At 43.3% G+C, this 14,271-nt stretch overlaps 2 protein-coding genes across 6 annotated transcripts in view; one reads left to right on the forward strand and one right to left on the reverse strand.

Moving 5' to 3' along the window:
* The window catches only part of LOC139596220 (neural-cadherin-like), a 62,030-nt gene extending 58,568 nt beyond the window's left edge, over positions 1-3,462 (forward strand). The window contains exon 33 of the mRNA XM_071440276.1: positions 1,071-3,462. Within this exon, the coding sequence (XP_071296377.1) occupies positions 1,071-1,439 (369 nt within the window). The 3' untranslated portion in view covers positions 1,440-3,462. The remainder of the gene's footprint in view (positions 1-1,070) is intronic.
* A 1,880-nt stretch (positions 3,463-5,342) lies between these two features.
* DPY19L3 (dpy-19 like C-mannosyltransferase 3) overlaps positions 5,343-14,271 on the reverse strand; it is a 35,108-nt gene continuing 26,179 nt past the window's right edge. For 3 of the 5 annotated variants that reach the window (XM_071440278.1, XM_071440279.1, XM_071440277.1), the window contains 3 exons: positions 9,622-9,754; positions 8,830-8,988; positions 5,343-8,241 (listed from right to left, as the gene is read on the reverse strand). In XM_071440278.1, the coding sequence (XP_071296379.1) occupies positions 8,080-8,241; positions 8,830-8,988; positions 9,622-9,754 (454 nt within the window). In that variant the 3' untranslated portion in view covers positions 5,343-8,079. The other 2 variants (XR_011681276.1, XR_011681277.1) reach the window with 2 other exon arrangements.

The following is a 14,271-nucleotide window of genomic DNA, read 5'->3' on the forward strand; positions in this document are numbered from 1 at the left end:
GGTCTTGGTGTTCATCACCAGCACTCCTAAGTCTCTGGAGGAATGGGAATAAGCAGCTCCTGTCCCAAACCCCATCCTGCCACTTAGGCAGCTTTTTGATTGCAGATGGGGGGAATTTAAGTTGTTCTCAGCATCTAGGGGAAATTCAGTAAACTCACTGAGATTACCTCGGTTACTCTCTTACAACATGGTTATGCACAATGTCCCATGCTGGACAGCTAAAGAAATCTTTGGGGAAGTGCTGATTCCACATCTCTGTCACTGATGGCTCCTGTTACCATGAACAGTATTAGCAATACAAATAATTATTTGTTTGCTCTAATGAATTCTGTCTCCCTCCACCTGTCTGCATTCTACTTTGGCCTGTAAATCAGTCCAGGGACACAATCTTTGGGTTGTAGGGAGGCAAAGGACGCTGGGGACAGGACTAGTTCATTGCAGGTGGCACAAAGATTCTGATCACTGAATGCCATTAACTGTTGGCATTGGCAGCTTTGTGCCAGAGGCTGTGGCACAATTCCCAGACAGCATTTACTTCAGCTGAGCTGGGAGGGAATTAGTGACTTTTTTGGGAGTTAGTAGTTTTTGGCTCTTACAATTGTGCCGCTGCCATGTAACATAATTAGGCATTATTCCAGAGACTGGTAAGATTTTATCAGAAATCACAGTACATTTTTGAACTACTACTGCAGAAAGATTTCTTTAACATGCTGTTTGTGAATACCCTTTCTTACATCTTCTGCCACACTTGTGGGATCAGTGTCCAGTCATGATAAGACACTTTGGATCTGAATTTCAGAACAAAAGCTGGGGTGTTTCTGTCACATTTATTTGCTTTTGGATAAAATCTGACTCGATTCTGAGCCTGACCGCAGCAGTGCAGAGTGCACAGGTGTTCCTCAGGCTTCCTCAGGTGCATTGCAGCTGGCAGAGCTGGCAGAACCCCCAACCCTTCAGGTGCTCACAGCGGACAGACTGACTCGCCATCATTCCTTCTCATTCCCACCGGAACACCAACCTGTGGGACCTACAGAGAGTATTAACTCGCTGTGCCCCGTCTCTCCCTGCAGGACGCCTACAACATGGCAGAGCTGCAGGTGTCCATCCAAGGCAGCCCGGCGTACCCCGCGCACAGGAGGAAGGAGCTGCCGGCCGCCGTGAGGGCGCGGCCCGGGCCCGCGGCGGGTGCGGCGCTGGGCCGGGCGCTGCCCGCGCTGCTGAGGGAGGCCGAGAGCCGCGCCCCGGGCCCGCCGCAGGATTCCCTGCGCGTCTTCTGCACCGAGGGCGCCGGCTCCAGCGCCGGCAGCCTCAGCTCCCTCAGCTCCCTCAGCTCCGCGGGGCTGGGCGGCGGCAGCGCCGGCGAGGACATCCACGAGTGGGGACCCAAGTTCGAGAAACTGAGGGAGCTGTACTCGCACAGAGAGGCAGGAGACCTGTAGCTCCCCAAGGCTGCTCTTTGCAGTTCTGGAGGCAGAGGTGAGGCACGGTTTTTTATACTCCTGCTCTGTATTACTCCTACCTGGCCTTTTTTCCTTGCTACAACAGGGATTCAGATCCCCACTAAGGAGGCACATTGGTTTTTTATACTCCTGCTCTGTATTTCCCACACCCGGCCTTTTTTCCTTGTTACAACAGGGATTCAGATCCCCACTAAGGAGGCACATTGGGCAGCAAGGGTGGGTAGGAGCTCACCTTGGGACATGCTGGACATCTGCATTTTGGTGTATAAACCTACTGGGAGGAATAAAGAGAGAATCTAGGGTATGCAGGTATTCACATACCGTGGTTAAGAAGTACAGGTCTTTTTTTATCACTAAAGTAATACAGGACTCTTGAGGGATCCAGTGCACCTGGCCTGAGGTGAGCTGGAGCTGAGGGAAGCATGCTGGATGTGCTGCTTCTGGTGCTTTGACAGTTATTTGAAGAAAAAACCACCTTGTCTTTTTCTCACATAATGAAGTCCGTGGTGTATTATATCCCTCTAGTTTCCCACAGTGCCCAGGGACAGCCCTGCTCACTGATCACAGTGCAAGTGCCAGGCCAGGGGTAGAGGAAAAGGAAAGAAGCAGAAGGATAACTGGAACATCACTTATACTGTGCTGAAATCCCTTTATGCTGCCATACAAAGGCAGAAGCTGGATTTAGGCATAACACATGAACCCAGCTGCTTACAACTACGTAATTTTCCTAAGGAAAAGGCCAGGTGTGCTGGCTACATGCCTCAAAGGGGGCTGGTCAGGAATTTCAGTAGCAAACACCACAGTACATCACAATCTCTCATTCCTAATGAGCTGCTAAACTGAGCCTAAACCAGCCTGAACTGTGCCATTTGCATCTACAACTGTGTCCCTCATGTTTCCTTAAATTTCTTTTGATAGAATCATTGCAGGACATATCTGGGGACAGAGAAACATAGGGCAAAACTAACAGCAGTAGCAGGGGGTGGAATTTTATGCTCTAAATTAATCAGTCCCTTTTGGAAACCATTTAATGTCCACCTACTATCCCTGATTTTTCTTAAACTTGACAATATTTGAAAGAGAAAAGGTGCCACTAAATTAATTTTGATTATTATTTTTTAAATTGAGACCACTTGTACAGATAAATGGAGTACAATGCAGCAAAACCTAAATCTTAAGCTGTGCTGTTTCTTCTGTGTATTATATGTGTATTATATCTATTATAATATGTAAACTATATGAAATATGTACATTATATATTATGAGCTAATAATAGGAATATATCCTAGTTTCTAATAATGTTTCATTAAAACAAAGCATGAAACAATGTATTGTAACAGACACTGAAACTGCTTTGCTCAGTAGCTTGTTTTGAGAGGTCTGGCTGTTATTTTTATACATCTATTAAAACCCATAAGTAGGTGGATGCTGTCTGCAGGCCAGCTCAGTTTGCATGTTTCCCACATGAGAAATGTTCACACAGTACCTTGTTCTCACATGCACTTGTGCCACTCTGGAAAATCCTGAGTGCACCATTAAGCACTGTTACACACTGCAGGTGCTGGGCATTGTCCTCTGGAAAACCTAAATCCAGTTTTTACTCACACCCAATGGTTTTGGCTCACAGACAGCACAGTCTCTGTGATTTTGTAATTTTACTGACCCATTTATTTGCCTGGGAGGAAACCTTGGCTGAAACATCTTGCAGTGTTCACCAGTCCAGTCTGCCAGCTCCTGTATCCCATCATCTCAGCAGTCACAAACAGGGTATGGAAATGAACTAAATATATATATTATGCACAAAAATCTGTTCCTTCCTGAAACAGCAGTAAGTTTGTCTACATACCTTGTGTTCTTCCCATACCTATGGACATGCTGGTGCTTTGGCTGGTTTTAATTTAATTAGCCTGTAAGCTCCTTGGGGCCAACACTGTCTTTATTTGCCTGTGAAGTGTCCTGCCTATCTCAGGCACCATATAAATAATAAACCAGCCTTCTGTCCCGGGTGTCTGTGCCTTGCTTGTGTTTAAGGATGACTGAAGGGTGGACTCTGTTGAATTATTTCTCTCTCAGTTGTGATCAGATGCTTCCACAGATGTGAGTCATGGGTGCTGAACTGCCTGAAAAGCTTCTGGTGGTGGGCTCAGGATCCAGTTACCCACCCAAAAACCACTTTGGGTTTCCCCAGGGGAAGGAGACCTCCTCAAAGCTCTTCCTCTACCCCTGAGGAACTGTTCCCTGGGTGAGAGTGACAACAAGCACCAGTGGTGCCCAGGAACCCTAAAGGTGACAAACATGGGCACACAGAGCACAGAGACGTTCAGATGTCTCAGTGCTGTTCCAATGTTGCTGCCCTGCTGCTTCCTCTTACAGCTGTGGCCCTACCCTGTAACCGAACATGGAAACAGCCCCAGAGCTGCTCTGCACTGACAGTGAGCCCCACCTTGTAGAGAACATAAAAGACTAAAACAAAGGGCAGGAAATGTTTCCAAACTCCTCTGGGAGCTTGTGTCCATACAATCTCAGTAATGGGACACACTCATTTGCAGCTCTCATGCCCTATTAAAGCCTACTCTTCCTCTTTCCAGAGATAACTAATTAGTTCACTTAATTTATCTGTTTTAATTTGCATGCTGCTCTTTTAATTACTGTGCAATTGCTGAAATCATATCCTCACTTGTTCTGCATTTGCACAGGCACACACAAATATTTCAGTGCCTCTGCAGAAAGGCTTATCCCAGCACTGCCATGGCTCCCAGGGAGAACAGCTGGCTTTCCACAGAAACCTTTGGGTCAGGGGGAAGGAAAAATATGGAATAAAAAACCCATTGGGTCCCTAGGTAGTGGGATTTGCAGTAATCCAGTACTTTTATTAATCTTCTTCCATGTTCTTTACAGACTTTAAACATATAGTAAGAACATTTTATTTAGCATAAAATGTTTGTAAAGGTCTGAAATTTAAATAATCATGTGGATATTAGTATTTAATCTGGCTGCCTGTCAACTACATTAATCTTGGTGTTCTTCCCCTGTTAAAATAACATTCCAAGTACATAACATGGAGCCAAGCCATAGGAAAGCTGATTACCCTTAGGTCTGACCTACTGACCAGCAGGTTTAGGAGGGAAAACAGGGCTGTAAAGAAGCAGGATTAGGTGGGCAGAAGAAAGTTGAGCATTTTCTTAATTAAAAGAATGCAAAAACCCATGGCCATCTCCTGGGGATTTAAAGGAGGAGGTTCCCTGGAGCACAGAATCCCCTCTCGTGTGACTCACAGCCCATCAATTACATTAATCTCTAATTAATGCTGGTGACAAACTCCCCCCAGCCCCCTTTAGACCAGTCCTGTACATGGGCAGGTTTATCTCCAGCCCTGCAGCTCCTGCCACAAGAGTCACATCAGGCATCCTCCTGCACATGCAGCCCTTGAAAGGTGCCTCTGCACTCCCAAAGAATGCACCTTTCTGTTCATTAAAAACACTAAACTTGAGCTACAGTCAGGAAACAAGCAGGTCCCTGGTGGTCAAAGCATTTAATATATGATTTTATAGTGATAGAATACAAATAATAAAGGAAGAAATATTTATTTACATGGATATACTGCCTCAGTCTACTGACCTTGCTGGGGTTGACATGCATGGGGTGATGACTGATAAAAATCATGGCTGGTACCTTTAGCTTCTAACAAAGCAAGCCCAGCAAGCTGTTAAAACACAAAGGTGGTTCCAAAAGTCGTATTATATATATACAATGTAATGAGCTTGAGAAGCCAAAACTTGCTTGTGAAAAATATTTTGCTTTCCTCCATATGGACAGAAACAAAGCTGATTCCCAAACCAGGTCTTTCTCAGCCCATCCCAACATAAAAACAAGCAAAAGAAGTGACTTTCAAATTACACAATTTATTTAGTATACAATAATCATTACATCTCTTTACAATGACATATTATAAAATAACTATGTTAGATCCCACCAGCAGAACACTGAAACAGGAAATTAAAATACACTTATGGATCTCAAAGGCTTTTCTCTCCTAAAACAGTCCTGGCTCCTTGGTAGCATTTTGTCTCTGCAATCTAAACCCAGTAATTTGTACCACAGTGCCCCTGATCACATGCAGCACAAAGTCCTTGTGGCCCCCGAGGAGCACAGGAGGAGCCTGTCCCTGCCCCTGCCCCTCTGGGGGTACCTCAGGAGTGGGAGGTGCAGCCCCTGCCAGGCCTTGTCTCAAACGGGGCAGGGAGGAGCTGCTCTCTCGGAGCTGGAACTGCCCTGCTGGAGTCCCTGTTTGAAGCAGGCTGGTGTCTGAATGCTGCACTGCAGGCCCTGGAGTAACCCTCAGTGCTAAACCTTCCTGATCATCTCTCATAATGCATCTTTCTGTATAAAAACCCCAAACAAATCAGATTGCACTTGGTAGTTTCCATGAAAAGGTTAAATTTCTCCTTTGGCAATATAAGAAACTGCATTTTTGAAAGAAGTTTCTTTAAACATAATTACTCTTCCAGTCAGGATTTCTTAGTCTCAGCTGTTACCTAGAAGTAAATTCTGAGGACAACAGGCGATCCCTGGGCCTGGGAATCCCTCCCCTCCACCACAGGGAAGTCACTGCACCTCTCCAGAGAGATCCAGTTGCACTCCAGAACAAGCCATAGAGCCCAGACATCTTTTACCTTTTGTGTGCTTGTTTTCACTTACTGAAGGCACTCACTGAGGGATTCACTGACCCAGGCTTGCAGCAAGAGCCATGCATCATTACAGGCCTAATTAAAGTTTTAATACTGATTAAAATGTTTTATTATTGTATCATGTTAAACTGCAGTGGTCTCCAACCTCATTAAAGGATACAGGCTAGGAATTACTGAGGAGTTTCAGCTGCTCAGTGTAACAACCCAGCTCCTGTCAGCATGTGATTTAACACAGCCTGGCTGCAGCACAGCCTTCTGTGCCACACAGAAAGGCAGGAGGATGTTGAACATTGTTTAATGAGTATTTACTGAATATAAAATTGTTTGAGCATGTGACATAACCATCTCCATCTCTTTGGTAATTTACCTTGGTACAACTGAAAGGGAAAACACTTCAATCATTTGGAATTGGAGCCCAGCTCAGTTGTGACAGCTAATCTCATTACACATCTTGATTAAATTAAATGTGGAGTTTGCTATCTGTAGCACTTTAAGTTTCCCATCACTAGAAATTAATTGCAGTGGTAATTACTATAACTGAGTTATTTGCACAGGCCACAAACAGTCTTATAGGTGTTCAAATGTTAATTCAACCTGGGCCTAGAGGCACTTGATTATTACAATTCTGTTTTTCTTAAGAAACAAATGACCCTAGTGGATGTCTAATTCAAGATGGAGAGTACGGTGAGGCTTCCAAATTTGATTTTTGATTTAAATCTAAAACCAAAGCAGTGCTAAAAACACAGCAAAAGTTATATGGTACCTTCAGAACATTTAGAAATCCGATACAAAGCACAAAGTTCAGGCTGGTAAAAAGACAAAGAGTACAAACAAACCACAAAATTCTCAGCATTGAGGTTTGGCTTCACCTAATCTTCCACATCATTTTAAAATACTGGTAGTCTCTGTTTTAGGCTAAAGAAAAAGGACACAGTGATTTTGTGCTAAAATATAGAGCTTTGTGTCTGAAATAATACAAAACAAAGCTCTACTATCTGAATGTATTTGAAATACTGGTTTCCTGCTGCTTTAGAGATGACTTTTTCTTTTGTCCAATTTTGCTATCCCAGTGGGATTCATACAAGGAGAAAAAGGATCCCCTGTAGCTCAGAAAGTATATACAGGAAAGTGTTCTGAGAGTCCAAACTGAGAAATTTGGATTTTTGTTTGTTCTGAGTATTTTACAAGGATACAAACATGCAACATGTATCAAGCATGCTCCAGCCTTTTTTCTCACTAAAAATACATAACACTCCCATCATTAAACACTTAATGTTATAAACCAGTTTGTTTCTGATCACTAAAAATGCTGGACCAAAGATTTTTTTTCTTCAAAATTGTTTGCTTAATCCGCACTCACTGATTCTGCAGTCACACTCACAAAATTGGAAACTCATATCCACATACATTCCCAAAGAATTCAAAAAAGAGGCACTGAAAGAGCACAGGGATCTGTCAAAAAGGATCAGACAAAGGACAAAACTTCATTTTGTGACTATGTTTAGGATTCACAAAGGCAATGCTTACTCAGGGCAGGAGCAGCATGGGCTGCTTTCACTGAATTTCTACCATTTGAGAGGAAAATCTGAACTGCTGAGCAGATTCACAGGCTGGGACTGGCAGTGCTCCCACAGGCTGCTGCCCTTGTCTTCCAATCAGTTAAACTGGGAAACAATTACAACCTAAATATTCTGAGGGGCAGAATTTAAATCAAAATGGTCCCTGCTAGCATTTATTTATGAATTTATGAAAATTTTGGCAATATCAATAATGTTATTAAAATTAAACTGTCTAAAAAAAGAATCACAGTAATTAAACAAAACCATCAGTGTAAAATGTCTTACAAATGTAACCTGTTTGTAAACTTCATCTGCATTTCCTAATGTGGTCCTAGCAGTGAAATACTGAGCTTGAAGTCGTGGTTGGAAATGTTATTTATGCTTGGCAAGTTTGTAAACATGGAATGTTTTGTTCTGAAACACTCTGGTGAAGTGTGTGGTGTAAGAAGGAAGGTTTTTTTTAATTTCCTCACAGAAGCGAGGATACAACGAAGGTTTCAAATCAGGTTCGTTCTCTCCCAAGCCATCCATGATCTGCAATGAAATGGAACAGATGGGTGAAATTTCTTCAGCCAATTCACAGTTCCAGGCAATAACAAGTTCATAAAAACCTTCACAATACATTCACTGGGTCAGGCTGGCCAGGTTTGTTCACAGTATGAAACAAGTGGGAGGGAAAAACAGCTTTAAAGTAAGACTTACTGTCTCTAAAGGGATAAAGCTGCTTTGTCAGAGGCCCAGGTCTGCTTGGGCTTGTGCAGCCTGCTCTGGCTCCAGCTCAGCCCCAGAAATGCCTGAGAACTCCCCTGACACTGAGTGGTGACAGAACCACACCTCAGGGAACTGAAGCTCTGAAGTGATTTACACCTGGGAGTCTACTCTGCTTGTGTGCTCCTGACCTGCAGCTCATCAGGAAGTGATTACTTACCCTGCCCAGGCTGAAATCCCCCTTTTTTATTCCCAAATACCCTTAAGAGCAAGCAGTGTTAATGTGGCCATTTTGGGAATGCCTAAAGGCCCCAGCAGGTTTTCCTTCCCCCAGTGCAAACCCAGGAGCCCCCTCAGCTGTCAGCAGCAGGGTTTCAGAGCCAGGTCTCTCTGTGCTCCGAGTGTCGCACTCACGTGGCCGTTGGCGACGTCGAGCAGGTCGCGCAGGCGGCAGCCCCGGCTGTGTCTCCTCTCGTAGCAGATGCTGTCCTCCAGGATCACGTAGTCCGTGCCAAAGGAGCGCAGGATGCCGAACACCTCGCCCGGAGCCCGCTTGGCATAGATCTGGTAGATCTGCACAACAAGGGAATCAGATCCAACACACACAGCACCCTCACTGCTGCTTTGATTGCTCTGTCCTGAGCCCAGCAAAGAACTGGGACTGAGAAACCATGTGAATTGAATCTTATAGAAACAACCTGTAAATGCTTTAGTCAGTAACATCTCCACGTGGAGATGTGTGTTATGGCAAGGGTGCTGCTGGCTACACATCACTGGATGTGCAGTCAGGCTTTGAGAATGTCTCAAGCCCTGAGAAGGGTAGGTGAAAACAGTCTCCCAGCTCCGTGTGCAGTTTCTCAGGGTGGTTTCTCTATCAAATGCTGTGTGCTGCTCTGGGAACTGAAGGGAGCATCAGGGAATGCTCCATGTGGGTTTAACAGCCCAAGTGGGCACGAGGATCTACTGCTAGCACAGCAGCCAAACCAGTGCCCTTGGGGCTAGCTGGGTACTCGGGCACAGAGCTGCTCAGACACTCACCAGCTGCCAGAAGTGGGTCAGGAGAGCCCAAAGCAGTTAAACCCTGTGCCTGACATTAGTTATCCATCAGGAAAGCCTTTTGCAGTGTGCCATGAGGACATTGCTGTTTTCTGGAGTGGAGTCAGTGACATGGGCAAGGATTACTATAAAAAATCAGAAATCTCTTACCTGCTTGGTTCTCTCTCTCAGATCCTTATCCTCATAGTGGGGATGGTTGGTTAAGGTCCGTCCAGTGCACAGTTTGACTCCTGCCAACAGCTGCATGCTCCCAGCAAACACTGCTGTGTTTGGAGTGTTTGACCTAAACAAATGTTGATAAGTCTGAGGAAGTCTCTGCAGGGGCATTTTTGCAATGCTTGTGACAGATCAGAAGGAAAAAAAAGACTGTAAAAGTGTTTTTCTGCTTCTCCTCTATTCAGGGAGCAAACTGTTCAAGCAACTGTTTTCTTCAAATGCCAAGCAGATAAATTATTATAATACTCAACTGCAAATAAAAAATTTACTAAGCACTATGAGGAAATCTAAGGAAAACATGATCCTGACAAGTTCAAACTATTTCTGTATTTCATATATTCTCAGGTTCATAAAGCCTCTGAATATTTATAGGTTTCTATATTCTAATTATTATAATATTTCAAGAAACTTATTGTGACTTAAGTTTGAGTCTGATATAGATATAAGGTACTTTATATAAAATGAATTATTTAATCTGAATGGTAAAACTTTCTGTTCTTGTCCTGGCATTCACCATTCACTTGGAACAAAAACTTTGTTCCATGAGACATTACTCTTCCTATTCTGACAACTGTGGGAGAGAAACTATGAAAAAAGACATTCCATTTGTAAAAAAGCTGGGGCAGGGGGATGCAGAAGATGTCCTGGTATCTCAAGATCACTCAAGTACCAATAATGAAAAAAATTATTTTTGCTCACCTTCTTCCCAACAAGTTTACTATCTAAAACATTTGCAAAGGCACAACAGAAGGGCAGAGCAAAAAGAAAGAGTAAAAATGCCAGGCAATGGACACTCCTGTAATCAGGCTAATTGGAACTACTGAAGTGTCTTCTAGTGCTTAGCAGGCACATAACCATGGAAGGGTCTGTGAACACTAAACCAACAGAGAGCAGCACACATTTAACCAACTAAAATGAAATTAGAATGTGAATAGATGCCTAACATCCCCATGCACACTCTCAAGTACTCCAGTAACTGTGACACTTTGGGTGCACTTCAGGGAGCCTTGGAAACTGCACTACACACTCAGTCATCTTTAAGCTCCATGATCAGCTTGAAAATGTTGAGACGAGTATTAAATTTTATTATCGCCTTTCAAGAGATTATGCTTAGCAAATGAATTAATAATTACAAACTCTTCCTAAAAAATCTTGCACTGGTACATTAATCTCATCTAAGAAGGCCAGAGATAGTATTTTAATAGGTCAGTTTAACTTTCCTGATAGACCAATCCTTCAGCACTTTATAAAACCAATTTCATTTTAAAGTCTGAAAATATTTAATCTCTTAAGAAATTATTTATTACTTAAAATATTCAAAGCCACAAGTGTCCTGAAGTACATGTTCCATTCAAATAAATTAATTCCTGTTAGAATTTAGTACTGTGCAAATGGGATGGCCCTGACAGGCTGTCAGGCAGGACTGATCCCTGGAGCTGTGGGAAAGCACAAGTCTGTAGGACTAAGCTGCAAAGGACTGGACTCACAGAGGGACTGGGAGAGCTCAGACACCCAAACAAAAATGATGATTCTTAAAGCATCTTCAACATGTTCCTGTGTTTATGCCTGGGCCAGGCAACTTCTAATGTGACAAGTAGGTTTCTGTGGTTGTTCAAGATTAGTTCAAATTTTAAAACCTGACTGGCCTTACCAAGGCAACCCTGCTCTTCTGATTGCAGATTTGCATTATAATGGGCTCTGTAGCAGATTCAAACTTTCTTAAACCCACTCACACAGCCCCTCCCAACAAGGACCAGAGGCAAAACCACAGGATAAAAAGCAAACAAACAAAAAAGCCAAACCAGCCTGCAGGCTCCTTTCTTTAAAACAAAAGCTAAAGGGTGATAGTGCCCTTTACTAATAACCTACTGGTAAAAATGCTTGTCAAAAATGTAGAATCACAGAACACACTGAGTTGGAAGGGACCCACAGGGCTCATCCAGTCCTGCCCCTGTCCCTGCAGACCCCCAGCAATCCCCCCTGTGCATCCCTGGTGTCCAAACCCTCCTGGAGCTCTGGCAGCCTCAGGGCTGTGCCCATTCCCTGGAGCCTGGGCAGTGCCAGCTCCTCTGGGGGATCAGAACCTTTCCTGATCTGCAGCCCAACCCTGCTCTGGTCACAGGGAGCAGAGATTGGAGCTGCAGCCCCCAGTGAATCTCCCCTCAGAAAATGGATCATGCAGAAGATTCAGGGCTCCCTTCCTCCCCTTTCCAAAAGCATTCACTCCTGCCCAGAAGGGGTGAAATACAGCTGAGTTGCATTCTTTACTAGACAGAAAGAGTTTTGCCAGCACTTCCTGCTCTCCCTATCCCTTCAAGACAATCAAGTGAACCTTGCTTGCTTTTCAAACAACTGCCTTAAGTGCTTTGGTCTGGGGTGGAGTTTGAAATCTGTTATTGCAGGTAAAGGCAGATGTTTCCCTGAGATTTACAGATTTGAAGTCCTAGGAAATGATGCTCCTTCAGACACATCACTGTCCATGTTTTACTGGCCAGCTCAGGTGTTCCCAGGCCAGCAGGAGCTACTGGAACCCCTCTTTGCCTGTGCTGCAGTGGCAGTGCCAGGAGCACAAGTGCTGGATTTCAGTGCCCTGGGCAGAGAGCTGGGAGGTGATCCTGGGAGGTGACACAGAGCCCCAGGCTCTGCCCTGTCCAATTCCCTCCCCATGAGCTCTTGTGGGTGCCACTGCTGAGTCCTGGGGCCACGGGAGCCCTGAGGAGCATTCCCAGGGCCCGCGTGGCTCCTGCATGCCAGGGATGCTCCTGCCTGAGCCGGGTGCTGCTGCAGGGCTCTGCAGCCAGGGCACCTCCTGTGTGCAAACCCCTGAATGACACTTCTCTATTACTCTAAAACCAAACCATTTTTACAACTGTCTGAGCAAATGATGTATAAAATGAAAGGATAATTTGTTTTTATAGCTTTCTGCCAAGCTCCATACCACACTGCCCCAACCTGCAAACAATTTATTCTCTAGGAAATGTCACTAAATAATGACAAGGACTTACAGGTCAAACTGATTTACATTATATAATTTAAATGCCATTCCAAGCAGACCTGATGGCATTTTGAACAAATAATCTCATTTATTTTTGAAGCTCTAAGCTTTCAACAAGTTAATTACAGCTGAGCTAATGGGTAAACTAAGCACTATATTATAGTGTAGGAACCTTTTCTTTACCTTACACTTAAGAATTTAGAGAATTATATAAATATGAAAGAATAACTCATTAAAAATAAGAGGGTTTTACAGGAAGTACTTGCACAGACTCTGAAAGTGGTAGTAATTCTTTCTCTTAAAATACTAAAGAATTATTGTGAGCTGGTTTTAGGAAGCACTAAGGAAGAAATGGCTAACATTGTAATTACAGGTTACATCATCAGAAATAAAATGGCTGTTTCTAGTAGAAGTCCTCCAGACTTAAACCCTATAGCTGACTTTCAAAACCATAAAATCTAACAAGTCACAGATTATTCCTTTACTAGTGCCTGAGTATGGTATGAATCCACAAAGTGAAAGGATTTGAGAAAAGGAGATTCTGAAGAATATGCCATGATAGATTTTTCTTTTTCTTTAAAAGAAAATCTTTTTATTTGCAGAATGCAATATTGAAACATCACAGATTTAGCTGCAGATGATAGGCAGTAAAGCATATTCAGGCACACCGTCATGGTTCTTTTTTTTCCCTCTGGTTTGGAAAGACTGAAAATTGCAAAAATGGAAAACGACAGTCACAAAGCAAGAGCAACAAGATGTGAATCCCAGCTTCAATTTTATGCATGCAGATTATGCTCACATAAAGGAGTGCACCTACACAGCTGGTATAAACCTACTTCTCAGGCACTCTCAGGTTCATGCCTGAAATTTATTCACGTCTGTCCAACAAAAGCCCAAGAATTTAAGAACAATAATTAAAAAAAAAGAAGTGTAATATTGCCTTTAAAGTCTGGAACATGAGTTGATTTTAGTGTGATTACCCTTGAAAATCAGGAATGTAAGTAATAGAGTTAAACTTCAAAGCTGGCTTGAAATTAAAAATAGCCATTAATATAAATTAGTATAAATTACTAAAAGAAAGAACCACCATTGAAACATGGGTGTTTCACTTGCATAACCTTAGGAACTTTTTGGAAATTTGTGGGGTTTCCACTCATATAAAAATTTGCCTGCTTGTCCCCACACCTGGTTCAGGTACAGCTGACATCCAACCATGCTCTGCTGAATCTCAGTCTCAGTTAACTTTTCCATTGTTTTGGCTGTTGCCCAAGATTTTTAAGAACTTCTGTGAGTTTTGGCAACTGCTACTGATATATTCCACAACTGTAGACAGATTTCCCCTTTAAAGGCAGAAGACATTGCTTCTTTAGCACTTACCAGGAGTAAACAGAGAGGGAAGTTCACGCTATTGATTTGCTCATTCTACTGATATTCTTCCCCATCTCACAAATGAGCATGTTGTTCCTGTTGTCTTAGGGAGAGAGACCAAAACTAAGAATTTTAATGTACCTCCCAGCTGGGAACAGAACTGTGAACTATCCCTGGAGCATTGGATTCTTGACTTTTTTGTTGAAAAAAAGCTAAGAAAA

This window comes from Agelaius tricolor, unplaced genomic scaffold, assembly GCF_023055355.1.
Source record: "Agelaius tricolor isolate 1412-34295 unplaced genomic scaffold, bAgeTri1.0.p SCAF_15, whole genome shotgun sequence".
Taxonomy (NCBI): domain Eukaryota; kingdom Metazoa; phylum Chordata; class Aves; order Passeriformes; family Icteridae; genus Agelaius; species Agelaius tricolor.